Here is a 24,656-nt window from a genome sequence, read left to right on the forward strand (position 1 = left end):
GGACAAACAGTAACGGCAATGTGTTGGAGTGGGTTGCACCACTTTGGGAATTTCCAAGGTTTCAAGTGGCTGCATTTCTATTAGATTGGCGGAAGATTTGGTGGCAATATAAGTATTTGCAGACCATGTGATGTTTCTGGGGAAAATCAGGTTTGTGACAATGTGAAAAAACAATATGCAGAGACTGTTGTTGGGGGTTAATAAATGTATTCCAAATAATTTCTGTTTGTCTTTAAAATGATGATGCTTGAGGACAATTGAAACTTTATCATCCTTGTTCCTCCCTGTATTATTATCCGAAAGTAAAACAAGATACAAATTTATGGTTGGAATGAGTAACTTGATAGTATCTGTCCAAAAGACAGGATGTGCAACACAAATGTACTCACTTATGTATAGACACATATTATGCAGTTTGTGAGATTGAAAAATTGATCAGACTGAATTAACACCACAAAAACCAGCCCATCAACATCCTACCTGTGCAGATACTAATGCCAAGATATATATGAGTATGTGCATAGAGATCTGTGAGTGTGTGTGTGTGTGTGTGTGCATGCGTGCGTGCGTACGTGTGTGTGTGTGTGTGTGTGTGTGTGTGTGTGTGTGTGTGTGTGCGCGCGCGCACGCGTGGTCCAGATGGCAGGATGGGGTCAGCAGGTTAACTCTTAGGGTTAAAACAGGGGCCAAGCATCGTTCTGGATCAAAGCCAAGGTTAGGGCAGCTGCAGTGGCCCATGTTCAAGGTGAGTGTAGGCCTCAGATGGCTCTTCATTAGCAGGATTCTGCATTGGTGCTGCCCCCTGAATCATTATTACCATATCCCTTTTTTGTCTGCATTATTGATGTGGACCTGACCCAAAGATATACAAACAGGAAATACAGTAAATGTGTATCACGCACACACATGACCATACCTCATATTGCCCCCCCATCTTGTTTTTCCCTTTAGGTCAACTTCGGTTCAGCCTGTCTTTCTGCTTACCCTAGCACACACCTCGCAGCTCGCAACCAAACAGTTTTCAAATACACAGCGCTGGCATATATATCAATACTATCAAAAAGCACCTTTTTCTGATTAAATGTAAATGTGTTTAATTTGTGCCATACAACCTTGTATATTTTTATATCCCTCAGACGCATTTGTTAATCCATTCCAAAGAAATTTGGATCAACAAAGAATAGTCAAAGTCAATGGGAAGTTACATCGTTTCACTTGCCATATTGGCGGTTCGAGCAAGCCATAAGATAGAGACACTAAAGAATCTATTTTTATATCATTCTATAAAATGCTCAAAAAACCCAAAGTACACTCTAATATTTATTTATTTCTATGTATATACATGCTGCCTTGCCTTTCAGATGAGCCTACGATTATATATATATATGTATGTCAAAAATTCCATTGTAAATTGTAAAACTCAGTCCTAACATTATTTGAATGAAATCAAGAACTCATCTCATACTAACAATATTTGACCAACACAAAATACACTTACATGCCATACATTGTCCGCAATGTACACATGACCATGAAGCAAGGTGATTCGGAACTTCAGCAAAGATAGACGTGAAAAAATAGGAGGGTTCTCAAAAAGGGACTTTTTTTTTATCTTGTGATACTGAGTTGGTCTTGAAGTATGAAGAAACCTTTCTGTATCATACACCCAAGAGTAAACCATGATTTTCAGGCATCTGGCCAAAACACCCCGCTTTTGACAACGTTTATAGCATCTAGGGTACCAACACTGAAAACCTCATGATCTAAAGCTGCACAGTACAGTGACATTGAATACAAATTAGCTACTTATCGGGGCTCACATTACAGTGAATTGTCAAATTAATATCAGCAGAATCTTAAAAGATACAACCCAACCATGCTACAGGCAGAGAGAACTATATCCACAACACTACTACGCTACACTACTACTTATTTTATCTGTACAGTCTATCTATCTATCCATCTAAATAGTGAACTGCCAAAATCTCTTTGTTCCCTTTTATACTCATAAGACCATGGGCAAGAGCTGAGGCAAACACTGGAAAGGAAGGAACTGAGGCAATAAATATAGCTCCCAGGTCAGCTCTGATGTTGCCTTAAGATGGCAAGCAACTATACCACCAAACATTTTTGGGCAGGATTACAGTCGAAAATCTTTGAAGGAATGCTGATGGTAAGTAAAAGAAGCTGACTATGAAGGGATGTTGAATTTCATTCCAGGAAAGTTAGGAACAATGCATTAAAATGGAAATATGAACTTCCTCATTCAAGAAAAAGATCTACCTAATATCTTCAAATTTCTGGCATACAATCTCTTTTACACAACTCAAGCCTCCACAGCACAACCAAGGTTAATCTTGTTTTTAGAAGTACTTGTCATAAAGGGGCCTCTTGTGATGAGGAGGAACAGTTTAGAGATGGTGGGGTGGCTCTTGGTGCTTGACCCCCCACTCCCACCCCCTCTTAGCCTAACATCTGCCCATTAACCTGGGCCAATCAGCTTGACCTTGGTGAAGAGAAGAGCTGAGGAGTAGCTTACAGCTCCATTGACGCCAGCAGTCACATAATTGGCCTGTTCAGGGCAAGGAATTGGGAAGTTCATTCGAGCTTGGCAGTGATTAAAAGCAGGGCAAAAAATGGAGAAAGCAGACATAGCTATTATCTTTTTGTTAAACTGTGCAGTGCCCTGCGGTGCACCAAATGCACACTAATGATGATATTATCAGACAATAGACAAACAGTATTGGGCCTAATCTGCTGGTAACATTTTAGGGTCAAACCTCCTACATAAACGGTGTATAGTTGTACGAATGGTGAAACTACTGGAAGCAGGACAACACATTTAATGTCAGATTACTTTCATGGTCATTACCATTCAAAAGACGTTCAAAGTGCACATATGTGACATTAATGGATTTAAATCATGAATCAAAACCATCAGGAGAAACTGACATGGAGAAATGGATATAGCAAAATAAAGATAAACAGTTCGTCATGGAAAGCAGATAAAACGCAGAAAAATGGCTGGATGGTGGGGTAGAAAATAGAAAGTAATATGAAGGAAACACTGACTGGACGAGCGATTAAAACCAGATACGGAACTATTAAATAAGAAAGTGGAGATTGAACGGGGAAAAAAGAGGGATAAAGCAGAGCAGGTGTTGATTGGAGAGAGGCCAGGTGGTGAGCTCCAGTGGAACCTGTTGTCACAGTGAGGACAGAGATGTGATGCTCGTCTCAGCAGAGTCCCTCGGAGGTGTGAGGTGATTATGGGAAAACGGGACTAAGGCAGGGACATTTAGACAGAGTAACACACACACACACAGAGGGCAGGGGAAGAAAGGGGGAATGTGGCAAAAAAGCTGGGAGCCAGAATAACAGGAAAAAGGGATGGAAAAAAAACAAATCAAGATGGATAAAGCCAGAGCATGAAAGACAGGTTCTATCTGGTAGGGTGATTGAATGGTGTTTGTGTGTGAATATCCTGCTCCATTTTATAGGGCAACCACATAAAAGCTGAGTCTCATTAAACAGATGTTTTTTTCTCGTAGACAGAAACAGGACGAAAAATGTCTGAATGCATCAGTGTGGAAGTGTCTGTACATCCACTTTCTAGGTGTGTGTTGAAATAACATCTGAAGCTCTAGAGTGATAGCTGGTTTCAGAAAATTGAAACAGGAGGCCTAATTAGGGAGAAGGCCTGAGAAAGTGGAACTCACCGCTCCCAAAGGATTTGGGTCAAACAGTAAGCCAGGGTTAATGACATCTCCTGAGGGGTGAATTCTCCACAGATAGGGCTTCTATAGTCCAACCTCCACACCTCTCTACCGTCCATCTGGCATTCAGACAGCGGGATTGGGAGTTATGATTATGACATCACTCCTAACCTGTGACATCATCACTGCCCATCAGTGATATCACACAGGTTTGCCACAGCTGCAGACAAAATCTGATGTCTGCTAGCTGGCATGAACTGGTTATTTATGAGCTGACTTGAGGAAGTAGTCACCCATTTTCTCAAGCAAACCAAGTCTCTGGCAGCCCATCGCTCCTCTGGAGGAGACTAAAAATCGATTTTTGCTCTGCAACAAATCATAAGAACAGCACCTACTATAAAGTAAATGTTGACCCCTAAACTATGTTAAAGCAACTGATTGTTGGGAGCTCAGAGAATAGAAATGACAGAGCACACGGTCATCTAACAACTCATGGAAACAAGATGGTAACAAAATCACAAGTGACAACATAATTTGCTATGGCGTGGTTTGCTTAACATGGCAGGGCTGCCATCAAAGGCGACTGGGCTTGTGTATACAGATGAGCTGAGTCTGTAATCAATCTCCTTTCAAAGGACTCTGATCTCTATTGGTGAGTACTAACGCAGCAGCCTTAGATGTGAAACACAATGGATCAACATGATTAATCAAACACAGGCCCATTATGGCCAGACAGTCACGCAGGCCACCACTGTGCATTAACAGAAAGTCATAATAAGATGAGCTACAAAAGGCTGATAGGGATGAAGATTAACAGATACAGCTCTGTGACTGGTTGGATGACAGTTCTCTCTGAAGGTTGCCTTTATCAGTGATGATGGCCATTCTGACATGAATACCTCAGCCTTATGGATACATATTAGGTCAGGACAAAGGTGTGTATCACATGAGCCAGACGTGCATATGCGTCTAATTTTCACTTCACTTCCTGCTATTTGAATAGTTGAGAATCAAGTCAGGGAACTGGAACATCTATCTGATTTAAATTTGAACTTTTAATAAAAAGTTCAAGATGAAACTGGCAAGGACTAGACGGATCCAGGTCTTGAATTCAAATCCTCCTGATTCCCTGTGGGTCATTTCACCTCTAATTTCATCGAGCTGCTTGGCACAAAATAGAAGCCTCATGATCATTATAGAGGTGAGACAATATAACTCCTTCCTGTGTGTTTTGCGCAGCCTGAAACCACATAGAAGATTAGAGCCCTTTAGCATTTCAAATACATTTAACAAGTATAAAACCAGCCTTAGACAAGCTGGTTTCAACTCTTTGGCTCATCCCAAATGGCTCTGACATCATTGTTGCCGGCTTTGCTCAAACAAGCATTGCTGAAAAATTAAAACTAAATTAAGAGAGCATCCTGCAATTTTAATGATGCTTGTGCCTTGTGTTACAGAATAACTGAAATACGTGAACACCGAACATCCCTGCTTCCAATGCAAGTGCATTGCAGATGAATCTTGTGTCTTCACTGTGCCCTCCTCACCCCAAATCATAAAGGTTCAACGGGCCAATTAAGCCTTGTGGCCTTATGCAAAATGCCAAGCATTTAGCGAGAATGATAATGATTAGGGCTAGAGTATATGTGACCACAGCTGTTGCAAATACTCAGAGTAGATTAGGTACCGAGGGATTTAATTTAGTCTCATATGTGTATTGTCGGCATATTTTAATCAGTATCATTATGATTACAATGAGATCTGACCTCTTAAAATGCATACCAGTATTTAGTCAGCAGACTGCAAGAACCACTATTCATCCCATTGGAAAACTTCTGTAAATGATGGCAGTGAATGAACTTGCTGCTGATAAGGCAGGGAGAAGTAAAAATGATAAATAAAGTGAGACAATATTTTAATTGCTATTTTTATGAATTAGAACACCACTCCATAAAATTGTAACTGATTGACATTGGCTATACAATTATCTTGGAAAGAACATACTTCCTCCATAATAAGTATGGGCAAGGGAAAACCTCATTCTGATCAGAAGCAAAATAATCGAAGAATTATAAGTGTACTAGATAGGTAAGGGTGCTAGAAAAGGGGGCCTCTTCCTTACAGTTACAATAATTGCAAAGGATAAGGCAGACTGCAAACAGAAGACACACGCATGCACACACATACACACACACACACACACACACACGCGTATGTATGTATGTATGTATGTATGTATGTATGTATGTTCACAGATGTATACCAAAAGAAATCTCAACACAAAACCTTGGGGAAAGAAAAGAAAACAGACTTCTATGTTGGCAATAGCTTTTCCCTAATCCTCACCCCTAGGCTATATTGTGCAGTCAAGCAGGCTATTACATGGCAACAATTAGGGGGGCTGGAGCCCAACACCTGGTCGTCTCCTATTCTGGCCCTTCAGTGGCAGCTGACTGTACAGTCTCCTAGCCAGGTGGCCCTTCTTCAATGACATTAGCTTGTCACTCCAGGGTTAATCAGGAGCCGACTATCATTCTGCAGGCACGCATAGTGCCCCATTCAAGCTTTAAGAGAAAATTGTTGATGGAGGCAAAGTTGTAAAAAAAACTTGTTCAATTAAAGATCTAAGACAGCGGTTCTTGCCAAACACAAATATATTGGCTAGGGTCTCTTGGAACCATGGGTTGATTGGTGAACTGCCTTGATTAGCTCAAGCAGAGATAGCGGCATGTCAACTGTGCATCCTGCAGTTTACAATGGAACTTTTCATGGGTGGGCAAAAACAGATGGAGGAGCGAGAAGGGCTATACATCCATACAGAAGGGTATGATGGAGGGGGGCTGAATATCGTCAAAGCTAGCAGATCCAAAAAAAAAGAGTGGGTGTAGTATGAGCAGCCTAGCAATATCTGCCTTCACAAAGCCCCATTCCAAAGCCCCCTGGCTTGTAGATCTGCAGGGAAATAGTCATTTGAATGATAAAAGCTATAGATTTGTACCCAAATAACCTAGAGTCCTATCAATAACGATTAGAGGTTATACATAACTAATGAATAAGTGTACACTAAATGTAGCAAAAAAAGAGCTATTTTAAATCTACATGCATAATCGTTGACAAGTGTATGTTTACAACACACGGTTTCTCTCACACTTCAATCAAATTCAATGGCAATACTTTCTCATGCTATAAAAACTAATAATTTCTATGTTACCATTAACACTGACAGGTGTAAAAAGTGGTTTACTTGTCTCTATTGCAATAAAACTTTGCTTAAATCTTTTCCAATATTATGAAAGCTTGTGCGATAGTGGGAAGATGAAGAGTGAAAGATTTGTCTAATATTTCTCAAAAACGTCTCTTTCAGCAACAATTACCACTTGACAACGGAACACAGGCTATCGGGATTAACATATCAAAGGTTGTTTTCTCTAAGAAGAGGCACACAATGCACAGCGATGCATACTTAAATGTTTTTTTTGTAACTGCTTTGTTTGCCTTGCCTTGTCTGTCAATGCAGAAAATTCGATTTTGTGCAAAAATGCAAATGCTGCGAGGCAGAAGGACACCCTCTAAAAGAGAACAATGGCCAGAGGCCAGCAGAGGAGCAGACACTGCCTTTGAACCTTTTAAAGAGGCATTAATGTGCAACTTATAAATAATCAACTAATTCCATCTTAAAACAGCCAATTAAATCTGTGACATTAAAAGCATTGCAGCATTATGAAAAAAGAGCAATTTTCATTTCCTCACAAAAAAAAGAAAAAAAAAAAAGGAAAATTGAAATTTAATGGCCATCTCAGAACAAAGACACCAATAATGTCAGAAGGTTTCCTTGCAAGAGTACCAAATAACCAGGGACCACATTACAAACAAGAGATTCCACTGCAGAGTGATAAGTGACATTTCACTGACATTTCCCAGCAGCATTCAACATGGGGCCACCTCAAGACATCAGGAATATCTATGGATATACTCGAATGTGACATAAGTGTTAAGAGATGCAGGTTCTTTCAGGGGATGGCCTGGGCTTGGGGGCTGGTGTTGAGGAGCCTGGACCATGGTAGATTGAATGGTAATCACTGGAGCACAGATAATGGATGATTGAAGGCTCTTTCTATTCCGCTGTTGGATTTCAATATCAGAGAGGCCCTAGAATTGGGATTCTTATCAGGGGCGGTATGTCAAACAAAGGAGAGCTGAGTGTGAAATATGGGGTCCAACTCAGGCACACGACCATGGCGATTAGCACAAGGATAAAAAAGGCAGACCAAACAAAGAGGGCAGCTTTAGCTGGACAAAGAGCTGTCCACTGCCTTGTAACTAAAGACACGGAGGGAGGACAGGACATAAAGGAGGAAAGAATGTATTTTGTGGCAAAATGAAGACGAGACAAGAGTTTTGCTGGGATGACTGGAGGTGTGAATGAATAGTGAGAGAGCAAACTGTTAAAGTGTGTTCAAGATTCCCTGCTTCGGAAGATGAATAATGGACCAGCAGGGATGAAATGCAATACACAACCCCTAAAAGCAATTCTCTCTCACAGACAGACAGACAGACAGACAGACAGACAGACAGACAGACAGACAGACAGACAGACAGACAGACAGACAGACAGACAGACAGACATAAGGCTTCACATCACTGCCAAGACCATTGCAAAAACAAATACTGAAACAAAAACAAAACAGTAAAACAACTTAAGTGTTCCCATTTATTCCTGCATTCCAGGCACTACAGCTCAGCAACCAGCCTTTCAAGAACCCTGAGACAAAAGGGAGACAAACAAATCATAACTAATCGATTCGAATGCACCCATTGGGTAGAATGCCCCTATACTTGGAGCAATTATAGAAAAGGGTACAGGGCATCAGTTTGCATAACCTGAGAGTGTTAACAATTTTTGCCTTTGCATTGCATTGGCTGGCTATGGGGGAGAGACAGGAAGTTAATTAATGAAAAAGGGCTAGAGGAACAGATGGAATCGTTAGCTGGATGCTAATCACTCTAAGCAGACAATTCTTGAATCCCTGATAGAGGAGTTCCCAACACACATCAGTCACATCGAAAATGTCTCTTAACAGTAGCCCAGTCAATGCCAGCTTAGGTGTGACACAAAAGTTAGGGCAATTTGGAGATTAATGTGGAATGTAATCAATTTTTTTTTAATGTGACAATAGCAAATAATTTTGTTTTATAATATGTAGCCGTGTGGATTTGCTATTTACAAAAGAATACACGGTAACACTTTTGATGAAAGTTAGAAGAATAATGAGAAGGGCTAGTGTTACTGGGGTGTGGCCAATACCAGACATCTGAAGCTGTGACAAATACCAATATAGAGAAATGAAAAGGATTAAAATGGCTGATGACGGCTGAAACAAAAGTGTTTAAAGTATGAAAAGTGCAAATAGTTATTGAGAAAGAAGATTGAAAATATGCTATTTTATTCAGTCTGAACAGCTTTTAAATATCATACAAAGAAATAGATCATTATTTGAGTGAAATGGAAGTTTTATCTGTAGTGCACTTTCACCTCATATTTTTAATTTGTTTGACTTTAGACTTTTGGCTTTATATGGATAAAATGTAATCTTGTAATTACATGCTGAAAACATTGGATTTGAGTTAGTTAGCAAAAAACACATTATGGACATCATCTGATTAACATCTAATCTAAGTGGAATGGTTGAGAACTAAATGATGTGGACAAGGTGACTTGAATGGTAACAATATGACAATAAACCTCAAATAAGTTTCCTGGAAATGTTTTGATATTACTGGCATATAGTATTTTTTTAAGAGGCAAATGACAGATGTACATTGGGCATATTTAGTGATTATAAACAGTTAAACAACACTGTCATCTGTGAAACAGAAAAAAAAAACAAACTCAAATATCAACATAGGGCTAGTGGAAACAAACAAACAGATTTACATAACTGTTTAGATAGGTTGATACTATGAACTTGACTAAGTATTAGCGTCTGATCTAACACAAAACTGGCAGTCTTACGCACTCTCACTATGTAAGACACACACAGACAGATGTCAGACATGAATACATAACAGATGGAGAGGGAACAGGAGGGGCATGGGGTGAGGTTTCAAGTTTGGAAATAGAGAATATGACAAATACAATTTGAAAACCAGTCTGTTATCATTGCATGGGCAATTTTCAATTATTTGCTCTAGAAATCTTACAACTCTATCATTGTAAAGAAGCAAAAAATCAAGTACATGAAAATGAGATGAGGGTAGACCAATTTGAAATGAAAGGAAAAAAACTAACTAACTTTGTTGTAGAACAAAAATGCAAGTAATTACAGCCAGTTGTGACAATATTAAGAAACCAGATACACAACAAAATAAGGGTAGCTTTGGTAAAATACAGATACACATACACACCAACAGTTAGTGTTAGAGATATTGTGGCAAGAGGAGGAAGTTAAGTGTGTTTTTCAGTTTTTGTGTGTTGGAAAAGGGGGGTAAAGAAAAAAATGAGTAATGCCATGAGTCATTCTGTATTTGCTGCAGGGGAGCAAGACAGGGAGGGGGTGAGGATACGAGGGGCAAAGGGAGAGAATACTTTTGGATGTTGTATGACGCTAGACGCCATATGTCATCCGAGCAGGGCTGCCTCTCAAGTCAGGGCTCGGGGCTTGACAGGCCTGTGCTTGCGTACCTCAAAAGATTCTCCCTTTACCCTTTTCTACAACTAGCATCCACCTCACTGTAGGCCTTCAAAGGCTCAAATAATGAGCTGAGCAATTGCTTAGGTTGTGCCTGGACTTCACTCTGTGCATATGTGTTCAAGTAAGGGCGGCGGGGGTGGGGTGGGGTTGGTACTCATTGATCTGAACACATCGGACATTGTCGCAAGTCCCGGCAGGAACAGCTGGTCAGCTGGAGAGATGGGTGGGGGTGTAGGGATAAAGAGGGGAGAGGAGCTGGGAGGCAGTGCGCTACACTGATAATGGGATTAGGCTAAAGCATTCAGTGGAGAAGAGACCCCTCCCTCTCTCTGAGCCTCCCCAAATATTGTGTAAACTCTCAGCCGCTCCATCGAAGCCAATGGCAGGATCTACCACAAACACAGTGGCAAAGTTGGGGCAGGACGAGTCAGAATTGGTTTCTGAAGCCAAACCCCCTCTTACCTGCAGATGCCAAGGGGAAGGAAAAAAAATAAAAATGCCTCCATTAACTTTTCAAATGGGGGACTTACATCCAGGAATACTGATAGGCTCTGGCTTTGCTCATATTAGCCACTGAGCAATAATTCAAGCTGATTTGAGGGCAATTTCAGCATAGCATAAACAACTGAAGACCAACTTTAAACCAGACAGCCTATTTCGCAATAAACAGGAAGTTGGCTTGTTATACTCATATCAGTTCAGAGCTTTACATGAAACCCTCAACATAATCACTGGCTTGGCATCTCACTGTGCCCACTCGAGCAATGCTTTCCTCAGTAATAGAGACAGACAAGTATTATCTGAAAGCCTGCAGACATTTATAGCACAACTAATGGCAAATTAGACCTATCAGCAACGCTTAATAATTTATGTCCGAACACCAACATGGCAGATCCATTCATTACACCCTGTCAGGCATACAGGCCCACTTTAGTCTCTACTAGGTAAGGATTCTAAAAAATACAAAAAACAACGTTAAGAGAAGGATAGCAGCTTGCTGAAAAAGGCTGAGATGCTGTGGCATCATCAAAGCAGTGACTGTATTAGGTTTTGGAGTCCAAGGGGGCAGCAATGACACCCAAAGTAGTACATTGAAGATATTATACATTGAAGCTTTAGCACACAGCAACCTGGACTGTGTACATGTTTTTGTTGAGCTGAGGGACTTTAGATATGCTCACATAGGCCTCAGAGGGAACATGACAGATTTCAATAGTTTTCTGGGTTCCACTGACAGAATAAAGCCTTCCTCTCATCGTTCTACAACTGTGTGCATGCACACGCGCACACATGTATGCACACGCATGCAAGCACAGCACCTAAAAGCCTAGCTCGCATGACTGGTGAAGGGCAGAAACAGATTAGAGTTATTGATCGCTGCCTGGAGATGGATCTGTGTGTGAATGTGTGTCTGTTTATTGTGTTTATGTGTGTGTCAGAGTAGAGGATGGGGGCTAAGGACAGTGTGCAAAGGCTATTGATTCTATTCAGTAGGAAGGCTCTGGCTTTGAGTCAAGGTCAGTTCTGCACTGTCTCACCTATTAGAAACTTGCCATCTCCCCAATACACATGCACACAGTCAGTTTTACCCTTAACAATTCCCAAAATACATCTAGTGATGGACAGCAAATAAAACTCAAGTGTTTTTGAGAGAAATTAAACTGTTCTTCTGGACAGTGACAATATGAAGGACCTACTGCATTTCGTTACTCTATATCCTTACATGAATAATGACAATAAAGCTGATTCTAATCTATTCTTTGTGACACTGAACACAGCAGCATACAAGTGTGTCCAGAGCTCGGCTGTGATAAGGTGATACAAAGAATCACAGCATCTTTTTTGAATTTTTTATTTCACAAAGTGGTATTTTTGATTAATACTGTATAGGTACTGGATGACTATAATTACGTTGATCTGTGCCTGAATCAATAACAGAATGTGCTTTAGTAAAAAATTAAGTTGTTTCATGTAGCACATTTTGTGGTCACAAGTATTCAAAAAGCAACTGTGAGGGATGGAACACTTGCAGACAATCCACTTAGAACAGACAAAGCGAGATCAGCTGCATTTTCCATCAGCCTTATCAATAATAGATGATACATTATGAGTTGTCTGTGAGAGGCTTGTTATATGATGTCTATGGTTATGGTTCAACAAAAATGCAATTTTTTAACTGACATTGCATGCTGGACACAGCAAGAAAACAAATGTAATAACACAAATTTCAAAGATCAGTGAAGGGGAGACAGATATAGCTTGGAGGAGCATCTACTTGAAAAACACTCTTAAGGCCTATCTGTGTGTATTTTCTGAAAATGTTCCTTGTGGTCATTTTTCAATATCAAATCCTATTAGCCTGAGAGATCCTCTGAGCGTTGAAGCCGACTGCTGGAGTCCTCTCTAGCCTTGTGACAGAGCGAGAGAGGGGGCCAGAGCGTCATACTGGCCTTTTATCAGGACACACAGGGGTCATATAGCTTCTCTTTGAAGAAATATTCAACTAATTACCTTGTAGAGTGGCCTCACAGGCAGAGAGCAGTCTGTGAATTGTTAAGGCCTTGCCACGGGGTAATCAAAGAATGAGGATTTTCATCTTGCACAACAAACAAATCTGCTAAAAAAAGGGGGGTTGATCATTGTTCCAACATACGAAAGAGAAAGAGAACCAAAGATAGAAGAATGGCAACTGATAAAAGAGCAAAAGGCTCATGCCAATGGAGGGCATTTTGTCACTCGGGAAAAATGGAATACTAGATGACAATCGCTTGGCAAATCCCCAATTTAAAGTTTTGGTTATGCTATCAATCCTCAAAAGCCTCTCTTGCTAGGGACAAAAACACAAGACAGAAATACTGATTATAATGCTGGCAGCATGCTTTGGTTGGCACATTCATTCATCTTTTCCCCTGGACTGCCAGAGGCCTGTAACCATATCCACATCAGAACTCCAGAGGTAGCGCTTATCTTCTGGAATAGGTCAATGATTTTGTGCCGTCTGCTGCTCTGCTAAGGAATGCCAGGTAAGGTTAGGGGTCCTGCAAGGCCTGGTGCCCAACCCAGACAACGCAAATAGGACTGCGGCTGCCGCCCCCCCACCACGAATGCACGCACGCACGCACGCACGCACACACGCACACACGCACACACACAGTGCTAATTCTCTTGGCGTACGGTAACAGACATCTGTCACTCAGCATGCCCTGGGGGCATACAGATAAGATCTGATCAAAGTATAGGGTACAAGGGATGAGATGGTCTGTAGACACATACTTGCACCAAACATGCCAGCCTAAAAACACTAATTAATTTAAGGACATAGTCTAGGTACAATTATTTAACCCAAATTAAATCTGTTTTGAGGCAGTTTCTATAGCAACCGCTGGAAGGGTGCTGCACTTCTGGTAAGGCGGCGCTGTACATTTTATCTGGGATGGAGCAGAGTGTTATGAGAGATCAGGTTTCCCCCTCTAGGGGCCATCGAGACAGCCCCTTCCAATCCTAAACTGCTGACATTCACATGCTAATTACTCTCCATTGGTGATTACACTCCTTTTAAAACCAACTGACAACTGCAGCTGGAGACAGGCTCAGTGTTGGAAGGATGGGTGAAGGGAAGTGAGTGAGCCTGTTTGCTGTATGGGTGTGCACATGTGTAAGTGTCCATATGCATTTGTTGATGTTACTACAAGTTTGGCTCTCCCTATGCTCCATTAAAAGTAGTAGATGATGACACAGCATCTGCACACAAAACAGCTTCACACAACCTCCCATGCAGCTTCAGGCTGTGCAACCCTGGTTTAATAGCTGTATGTAAAATAGCCAAACCAATAAAGATCATTGTCAGCACTCAATTGTGTACACTGGCTAATGTGACAAGCATGTTAATGTATTTTATGTGAATGTACCTTATGGGTGGCTGCTTATGTTAGAAAATTGAGATCAGTTGTGCTAAAAATATCTGAATAATCTGACAGCCTTTTTAACTGAATAATTATCTTTTGATTGATTGATTATTCAGGAGTGAATTTACAGAACAAAAACTTAATACTTAGCTGACCCATCCACATATTGGACTGTTAAAAGTTAATGAACCAGACAACATGAGGAGTAAAGGATACAAACTCTGGTAGAGAGTCAGTCTGGACTTGACGGCTCTGCTGGCATTGATACAGGTAGCTCGCACCAAGCTTGGCAGCAGAGCCCCGGTTATGACGGCACCATTAAACAATGGCCCAAAGAAGGGAACCTGAGAGAGCAATAGAAAAAACAGGGAGAGCCAAGACCAAAAACACAAGTCATTTAAACATCATAAACAAGTTCATTTTGTCAATGCCACGCTTTTGTATACACGTCAGAAAGAGAATATTGATTTCATAGTTCTTTTTTTCCCCAATCCTTTCTTCATCTGTTTAGGCAAAGAGTTCAAGATGGATGTAGAGTTTCCCTGTATTTGTTTGACAACTACATAAACCGTATCTGATGCAAATCAATGCAAAGTGAAATAGAATGACAAATAGTCCAAAACAATCTCCTTATTTGTAGTCTACAATCAAATACAAAGCAAAGCAATGTATTTTAGCTGCAGTGCGTGACTATGTGAGGGTACATGCGTTTGCTCATGGAGGCCCTCAATCACTGGAGTCCAATAGTCATTTGACCTGGAAGTTGACATGAATGCCATCAAAAGATTGTGCTGTCTTCTACTTGGTAATTCATGTAGTAGAATTCTTCTTCTTCTTTCGGCTTTTCCCTTCAGGGGTCGCCACAGCGAATCAACTTTCTCCATCTAACCCTATTCTCTGTATCCCCCTCTCTCACACCAGCTACCTTCATATCCTCTCTCGCTACGTCCATAAATCTTAATTCATGGAGTAAAATAACCAGTCAAATAAAAACAAAAAATGATATTAAAGATAGAGAGATATTGATGATATCGAGATATTGAAATGTTACAAGCAGGCAGATACATGTAGCTTCATTACATTTGTAGAAAAACACCCATGCACACGCACACTGTTCTAAGACCTAAAAAAAAACACCAGAAAAGTCTGAGAAAAAAACAAAACAGCCAATTTGATTGGCAGAATATGTTGTGCAACTCATGAATAAGTTACTGTCTGATGTTTACTGATAGTGAATGTTGTAATATGACATCATACAGTGCCTTCTTGGCTAAATTTACATGTTGGATATGAAGAGACTACAATGCATAAACACTCTAGTCGGTCAAAGTGTGCAATAAAATGCCATTTGCTTGTTTAAGGAATATATTTATCTTTTGCATCAATGTGATCAATGCAAAACTGAATTTTTTGGGATAGGTTTTAAGTCATATGATAATTAAAAAAAACAAAACAATTGAATAACCCTTCTTTCTCAAAGAAAAGAACATCACTAGCCACACCTGGAGTACAGGACTATGAAGTTGTAAAGATGAAAGCTTGTTAAGTAAGGAGAGCAGCCACCTGTCACAGTACATACCCACACTGTGGGTAATAATGCACTGCGGGCGAAGGGGAAACTGAGAGCCTTCATACAGAAATTGCAACAGGAGAAATAAGCTGTACAACCAAATGGAAATTCTGAAGAGGAAACATATAACATATTTTTGAAAAATGGTTAGTCAGAAAAAAAAACCCAACAATTTCCATCTCTACCGAAGAATCAGAGGCATTCAAAATTTTTAAATCTTACATGAAACATTGTTTTGACAAGTTAAAAGAGAATAATATTGCCAGGATGTATGGGGCTGGAAAAAAAAATATTGACCTAAAACTTTGTTTGCCAAGGCTGAATAAAACAGAAAGTTTTTTTGTTAGTTGTTTTGTTACTGGTATTCTTGCTTAATGAAGAACAATGCTTCTCCAAGGCCTAAGAATCAGCTTTACTCAACTTCTTAAAAGTATTCCATCTTTAAATCCCACATTTACCCCATTGAATTTATTTTTGTTGAAATTCTTTTGGTTTACATGTTATAAAATATCCCACAATAATAGTTAGTTCATATACTAGGAAGGTAGGAGACCTAGTGATAGCCTATTGTAGGGACTGGATGATTACAATTGCCTTAGGAAAGAATAATGCCCAAAATCAGCTCCTAATGAAGCCATTCAGTTTTAAAATAACCATTAATTTTTGCTACAGTACCTATAGTTTGGTAATAACCCTTCCCCCCTCCAAAAATATCCCAGTCACCCTGAGACAAAGGTAAAAAAATGTAAACATAGCATTGCACTGTCTAAGTTCAGCAGCAAAAATGTTCTACATGGCCTTAACACATAACACATTCCCAGCAGAGCAGGAGATGTAACTTTAATGTTGTCTTATTACAAAGCACTTATAACAAAGTGGTTGGGAAATATAAGGTAGCTCCATGCATGTCCAAGTGTCTTCCTTAAAATGACTGTATTATCACCCTCCCTTTTTAAATGACGAAATTAAATTCATGATCAGAATTTACTCAATTAAGAGTACCCTCTTGATTGATTTAAAAAGGTTCTTCAGCCATTGCTCATACCATTTGTCCCTGACAACAGTTCAAAAAGTAATGCTTTTGCAGTTGAAAAGCTCTACGCACAACCTTAATGTACTCCAATCGTTTGGCACATCCAACATCCAACTTTTTCCCCTCTGATGGGGCAGATGAATGAGTTCTAGTTAATTAAGTTTGTCAACATTACACAGACAATGACAAATTGACCTCGGACAGTTCAGTGCATTGATTTGAATTTTATTCTTTATGTAATTTGTTACGAATAAAGAAAGGACTAAACTTAAGTAATTCCTGCATCTTGAATAGAGGCTACAGACCATCCCAAAAAAAATTCATACCAAAGCCGAATAAGATAGTGACAAACGCCAATGAAAACCTGTGTAAACAAAACTATTGTTGAGAATAACAGAATTTTTCTACCCGACAGTCTTAGTTTCTTCTGACTTTGTAAACAAAAAAATGCAATGGTAGCCAAGATTTAACATTAGGAAAAAACAGCTTTTATTCTGTCTTCAAGCTCACTACCACAGCAATATTTACATTAGATGGGTAAAGATATTGGGACACATGCTGAAATCAGGTGTTTCAAAAAGAGATCTGCTAAAAGGCGTGTAAGAAAAACAAAAATGAGGGAAACCAAGCCATGCAATCTTCAATAACTTAAGATTTATGAAAGAATCGGTTGTTTTGAGGTACCCAGTGAATTCATGCCTGGCTTTATCAGTGTGCCAGTTTTACATAATGACTTCTTTGATTAGGTGGAAGAAGTAATACAGCAATACAGATATTATGATTAATTGAATTATATGAATTCAGAATTTTCATGAGGAGTGGATAAAAAATACATATAATTGATAATGGTTCAAATGAGAATCTAGACAATTTCAGAAAATTTAAATAGTACTAAAATTGTGTCTTGAAAATATGATTGAAAATGAACTTATACATGACAAATACACTTTTTAAATTATTCAATGCCTGATTAAAACAAACAAAGAAGCAAAAACTGGCAGTAAGTTATGTCTGTGATTGTTGGGCACAAAGTGATTTAGGGAACTGATGAAATAAGCAGTGTGCTGTTGGCACCGTGGCCTTTGCAAAAACAATTACTAACCTTTGTTGGAAAGCTTGTTGAAATTTACTAACTAAAACAGAGCATCTACATGTATTGGGTGCTCTGTCGAATTTTCATTTAACCTTTAGTACATTTTTATCAATACACGTAACAAAATAAGGAGACTTTTACCTGCGGTTTCTTCATGATCTGGATGAAGTACATGTGGTTTTTCATGGGGTAGATGACGATCAACGCATCTCCAAAGTCAGTTGGAATGATTCCACGACGGTAGTCCCTGGTATGCTCTGACCACACTATGTGTACCTCATCATTTCCCAGGTGACGCAGCTGCCAAATGAACATAATCAAAATAGTCAAGAGCTTGGTAGGTACAATATTGGCACGATAATAGTGCATCACTGTGTTAACCCAGTCAGTGTCTGTGGCCCAAGATTCTAAAGAAACCTGAAAAGTAAAATGACGTATCGGAGTAGTGGAGAGAAAATGACCAATAAGAACAAATTGTTTCCAGCTGACAAGTGGATGGAACTTCATTATATGTAGTATTGTGACTGACTTATTTCTTTGTTGTTTGAGAGTTCACAATCTGCTGTTTAGTACTAACACAAAAAGTTTGAAAACAAAGGTTTATGGGAGGATCTGCACTGTGGTTGGTCCCAACAAATTAAAATTGCAAAGTGAAAATGCACAAAAGTGAACATTTTCGAACCAAATAATTCAAATCCAATTAACTTTCCCCGACCAGAGATTAAATTGCTTTCCATTTTCACTCTATTCACAAACACAAATGAAAGTGGGCAGGATAAGACCATACACTTAAATAACAGGAAATTGACTGATGCTTGCTTGAAATGGGTAAACATCTTTTCCAAGGTTAAGTGGATGGACACAGCTAAATTACGTTATCTGACAAGTCTAGATCACACATCACCTAGAACTACAGTGAAGTTGAATCAAGCAATCACTTCCTTTTCAAGGGTTTATGGACACTGAAAAGTGAACCTCCAGTCAGTAGAAAACATCTGCCAATATACTGTGGGTCTAATGAGCCATTAAGAAACATGCCCTCGCCACCAAAAATGCAATTAGCACATTCTATTTTAACACCCTAATTATGGTAATACGCTAATCTTAAACAAAACCACAGCATGCTGATTACTGAAGTTCGCCACTTCAGTCAGCCTAGCCAAGGATCAGCAGGTACCCACCAGGTCAGTTACTGGGACAATATCAGAGAAATGTTGACTATGAATTTGCAGTACACAATTAATTTGGGTTAAGACATTAGCATTTGGAATGAGCTGAATCACAAGTGTAATGAGGATGCTTATGCTCTGGTCAATCATTTCCTGTACTAGTCTATTTACATCCTTGTTAATCACATCCAAATGTCTACGACTTCTTCAATAAAATGGGATCAAGTCAAAGGATCTAGTCCAATTAGCCTTCTTGACCCCCCATCCAGCTTCAAACACATACCATGGACCTGAGGACCCGAGAACACATACGGCTCTTCATAAAAACAACCAGCAGGAGCCCAATTAAGCTTCCGTGCCTGGGGGGGGGTAGGTGTGGTAGTTGGAGCACCTGTCTATCATTCTCTACCACAGACAGAAACACAGATACACAGATGGATACATTCTACATGGCCTGACCCTGACCAGAGGCTTGTTTTCATAACCACATTACTGAAGCCAGCTGCTACTGTTGCAGCATGCACTGCTTTGAATCCAACAATTGGATTGAGGAATTCACATTTTGTGCTCTTTTGGGTTTAGCTGCTTTCTCCCCTTTTCTTCTCAGAGGCAAACTGAGATCCACTCATCGATATTTCTCATCATACCTAGATGGTTACCAGTAATAAAATGAATGACTACAGAACAAAAAGTGGTACTTTTTTATAATCACAGGGAAATGCTCACTTGGACGCAGAGAAAATGTTTTCACCTCAATTCTTTACCAACCTCTCCCCAATCTCCCTCAGAAGCAGCTTTGCCAGCCTTCCAAATTTCATATGTTCTGGAGCTCAAATAAAACTCTACTTCAAGTCATACACAGAAAGTGCAGGGTGCTGTATCCTGGGCATGTCCACCCTCCAAAACCTCACTCAGGCATGACAAAGTCTGACTTATTTCAGCCCTCACAGAGGTTCAGGTCAGGGGTTGATGGTGGTGTGGTTGTTGCTTTGCTACAGAATTGGATACAAGGAGAGCCTGATGAATTTCCTCTCTCAGCAGGGTACTATATGAGAGGAATGGCAGCACAGGGAGGGTCCTTGCAGCTCATTTCTCTGTGCTAACTGCTACTTGTGCAATACCATCCAGAATCTAGCTTCAGAACCCAAATCAATAGCTCCTGTGGGGCCAGTAGGAATTGGATAAAAGGATCCTGCCGGTATCCGCCAGTGCCAGCTCTAGCTGGGAGAACTAATGGCTGAATCCAGGCCCTGGTCACAGCACACAGTGAGGGGGGCAGGGGATAGCAAAATCATAGTCATTACCACAGCGGCAAATGCCCTCTCTTCACTCATACACCTGCAATTCTCTACTCCTCAGGCCTACCTGGCCTGGGTCACTAATCAATGCCCACATTCTGGAGTCACACCTCCCGATCACAGCTTAACACAGAGCTGAAGGCTTCAACAACATACTGATCTCGGAAAGTAGGACTGTGTAGCCATTTCATCATATCGAACAAATTGCACTATTTCACCTTTATTCTAACATACCCAGTCCTCAGGGTATATTACTAATACATTGCCCATTACACAAATCTACCTTGGGCAAAAATTTGCCCCTCAAAAACCCATTCATAAAATTTGGTTTTAAAGCAGTGCAGGAAAATATACAGGACTCACTTTTTTTGTGAGGCTGTCATCAGAATCAGATGGCATACGTGTGGAGACGTGAAAAATGGCTTCCACAGTAGAGGTAGCGTAGTATGGAGCTGTTATACCTGTGCTGCCATTCCTCTGCAGGCCACCCATGAAGCCACAGTGTGTGGCTAGGTCCACCTGAGAGAAAGAGCTTCAGTTAAGTGTCATAGAAGCTTGCTTAAATAAATAGTCTGCATACTGACATGCATCTAGTTGTGTCATAAGTCTAGTTGTGGCTACCTCCCATCCTAGTCCGGATACAAAATCTTCATAGGCCTGGCTGCCTCCAGTGTTGGACAAGATGGAGCACTTGTCTTCTTGGCCCTCCTCAATATAAAAAACAGCAATCTTGTGCGTCTCACGACTGCAAAGAAAAAAACAAAACATGAATAGTTCAATACTGAAATGACAACAGCAGACAATCTCATGGTCAAAATAACATGAAAAGCCTCTCACTGCTTTAGTTACTTCGGATGAGAAGGGCTAAAAAAAATCATGTTCCATGACTCAAATGCTTTTAAATAAAATATGGAGAGGAAATCATGGGAAAAAAGGAAATAAAAAAGAGGTTTTCTGAAGCTTTTCTTGCTATTCTTTGAGCCCTCTACTCTTTTTAGAGCTAAATCGTATCCTCCTTTCAATGCCTGCCATCAATAGGAGACGGTTGATAATATAAATAATGACAGGTGAAGGAAATATAATACTAAATAATTCTGAGATATCAGGTAGGGGCAGGTTTTGAATTGGTATTACAATCTCGGACAAAATACATGTCCACGGGATACGACATAAAAATGAGCATTACCACTGTCTTGAGTCCAAATTCTTCAGTTCCCTTAAGAGTTTGGAGTTTTTCTTCAGCAAATGGAAACTTTTCCTGTTTAAAAAAAGAGTCAAAATCACATTTTCAGGTCAGCAGTTGGGATTTAGAGATTGGTAAATATATTGGCTGTCATTGGGTTTGGTTCATTCTACAAAACAAGGCAGAAACCAAATGACAGCAAAGCAGTTTTATCAGGTTATCTGATTGACTTGCTTGGGAGTATTATAAATATACAGTAGAAGTAAATGCTTGTTTTTCTAAATGGTGAGTTAAGTGACTTTGACCTGTGCCCTGTCACTATTTTGTACTCCAACAATGTTTTAGGAAACTGCCACGTTGACAAATCTCAACAATTACTAAAGCTCCTAAGACGCCCTATTGTGGAATCTTCAATCAAGAGCAGATACAACTATGATTTGGACAAAGTTTTGTTTCACAGAACAGATTTACAAATGGAATGAAGTCACAGGTGCAAATGGCACTCTAACATTTTGGCTGTGTGCATGTTGTGCCATCACAGTTAAGTGTAAGCTTTTAATTTACTGGGAAGTATTGCAATGATGTGGCCCTGCAAAGTAGATCTTTGCGAAACCAACTGGACATTTTTACCCTGTAGGGCAGAGATTAAAAAAACACTTCAGACTTCTGTGTGCTTTTAAGTAACCCTAGCAGTCTTCTGAGTTACAGTCAGACAGCTGAATTACTATGAGGGTGACGGGAAAAATTAATTGTACAAAAAATAATACCGGCAGAAATCATCCTTGACTGAACCGTGTGTGTTTTTCCAAGTGGCCAAATTTCAGATGTAGGTGGTGAAGTGATTAATAAATAAAAGGACATGCATGACTGTATAAAATACTAATAAAAAAACAATAATCATAGCCAATTTCAGCTGTCATCATACCTGCGATCCCAAGAATTCATGCCAAGGTCATTAAGCAGTAACCGGCAGAAGTAAAAAGGAGCTTTCGGTTCCTGGTGGGAGGGTTCTTGCTGGCAAGCGGCCCGAAAGCTGACATCTGCATCCCACCTCCTTACTTGCTCTTCCTCCTGCTGAGTCTGGCGTAGAATGGCCTCAAGGATTACATTCTCCTGCTCTCGGTTCATACAGCAGGGTAAGGGGGCTGGCTGATTTAGTCTGAGTTGTGGCTTTGGCAGACATTCAGGGCTGCTGTGTCCAAGATCCTCCAAAAGCTTGTCCAGAACATCTACCCCTTCCTCATCACAACAGTCCGAAAAGGATTCTGAGATAGAGTGATGATACTTTTGTGGTCCCCTTCCAGGTGAAGTGGTGTGGGTTGCATTGTGTGAGACTGTACTGGTGTCAAAAAAAGTCTGATTGGCTGAACTAAAAACTCCTGCACCATCAGGGTTTGCGCAGTAAAGGATAGCCCCATCCCATGAGTACTTTCCTGAAATGTCACGTACAATCACACGCACTTGAGAGGAAGAATGGGGAGGCTGTCCAACAATGGGAGTCTCACCAGGAATCTGCAGGTAAGAAATCAATGTGGTATCATTGAAGACAAAGAGCTGGAGGTTTGGGCTTTTGAAGACCTCCGAGGACAACTCAGATGACTCCACATATGGGTTGTCGTGATTTTCGCTCACAAGGCTATGGAGGAGGGCAGGGCCTCCACTCAGTGGATGATGTCCCAAATGGTTTACCAAATGAGTCATAACCATACGTGCTGTCAGAGGAATCACTTCCATGTTTCGACGTCGCTTTTCTGGTGAAAGAAAGAGGGCGTTAAGCAGAAATACCCTAATTATAGGATGATACAATCACTTGAGGAGAATGCTCATGAATGATGCTATAATTTACAATACTAAGGGCACCCTAACAAACCATATTACAAAAGATTAATTTGTGTATACATATGCTATCATTTATGATGAGTCCTTTTGTGCAAGCCAGATCTCATTTATGATTACTTATAGAGCAGTTTGTTCATTTCTCACAATAGCTTGGCCAGCACACATCTAAGTAGGTATCATCACATCATGAGACAACTCTGAAAAGCCCAGTCTTCTTACAAAGGATAAATGTTGAGGCTGGCAGAGTGCTAATGAGAAACTCAGTTTTTACAGACGTCTGAAAAGGACTCTACTTGGCGAATTGCATTTATGTAAATTCATATTTTTTACTCAGAAGTGAAAGGCATGTTGCTCTTTATTTTGCACTGATGTGGGAAAAACAAGAAGATGCAGTCTTGCATTGTGACAGTGCTATCAATACTATCATCCCCCATCAAAGTGAAAAAGGCTCTTTAGAAAGCAGGCTAAGCTGCATTAGAGATGAACTGGCCCCTTTGATGTGACTTGATCAATATTAGGTGGGGCATGCATATAACTAGGTTGGCACTCTTTGGTTTGGCCTTTTGATAGTGTTTTGTTATTTTGACAAACTATGTGCAGCTGTGTGCCACAAAGCAAACATGTGGTGACATTTTCCAGGTAAAAGCTACCGCTCAAATATCTTTCATTGTTTCAAGAAAAAACATGCCATGCATATTTGGGCTGAAAGGACTTTTCAGAAGATGAGGACATGAGAGTGAGATAGAGTGGATTACATTGCCTAATGGAATCACAAGGTCACAAAATAACAAAATAAAAACATACATTATATCTATAGCCCATTATGGGTCTTTTTTCTAGGCATGAGCACTAATGTGAACATTCCATTCTATGTGATGGTTGATTTCCTTTTCATACTTTTAATAAGATATTGGCATTTAAAGGAGATGCTCTGTATGGAATGGCTACTTAAGAGTTCATTTTCATGCAAACATTTTAGGATATTCTTTTGAGCGGGGACGCTGCATTTTCCTTTTTGGCCTAACAGAAGAATAGCATTTCGGCATACTGTATGCAAAAAGGAGACCAAACATTTTCAAGTGCAATAAACTTTCATTAGCTGAGAGTAACAACAACCAATCATTTTTATACTTACTATTCATGTTTGTCAGTACATGA

General features: G+C 40.0%; 1 protein-coding gene across 10 annotated transcripts in view; it reads right to left on the bottom strand.

The window, feature by feature from the left end:
• Positions 1–24,656, bottom strand: part of ralgapa2 (Ral GTPase activating protein catalytic subunit alpha 2) — a 97,332-nt gene that overhangs the window by 12,358 nt on the left and 60,318 nt on the right. For all 10 annotated transcript variants that reach the window (XM_086147530.1, XM_086147509.1, XM_086147502.1 and 7 more), the window contains 6 exons: positions 22,585–23,410; positions 21,663–21,734; positions 21,098–21,221; positions 20,840–20,995; positions 18,151–18,309; positions 14,530–14,657 (listed from right to left, as the gene is read on the bottom strand). In XM_086147530.1, coding sequence (XP_086003656.1) covers positions 14,530–14,657; positions 18,151–18,309; positions 20,840–20,995; positions 21,098–21,221; positions 21,663–21,734; positions 22,585–23,410 — 1,465 coding nt within the window. The remainder of the gene's footprint in view (positions 1–14,529; positions 14,658–18,150; positions 18,310–20,839; positions 20,996–21,097; positions 21,222–21,662; positions 21,735–22,584; positions 23,411–24,656) is intronic.

The sequence above is a fragment of the Fistularia commersonii genome, chromosome 1 (genome assembly GCF_037954325.1).
Source record: "Fistularia commersonii isolate RoL2024-O1a breed Wild chromosome 1, RoL_Fcom_v1.0, whole genome shotgun sequence".
Taxonomy (NCBI): domain Eukaryota; kingdom Metazoa; phylum Chordata; class Actinopteri; order Syngnathiformes; family Fistulariidae; genus Fistularia; species Fistularia commersonii.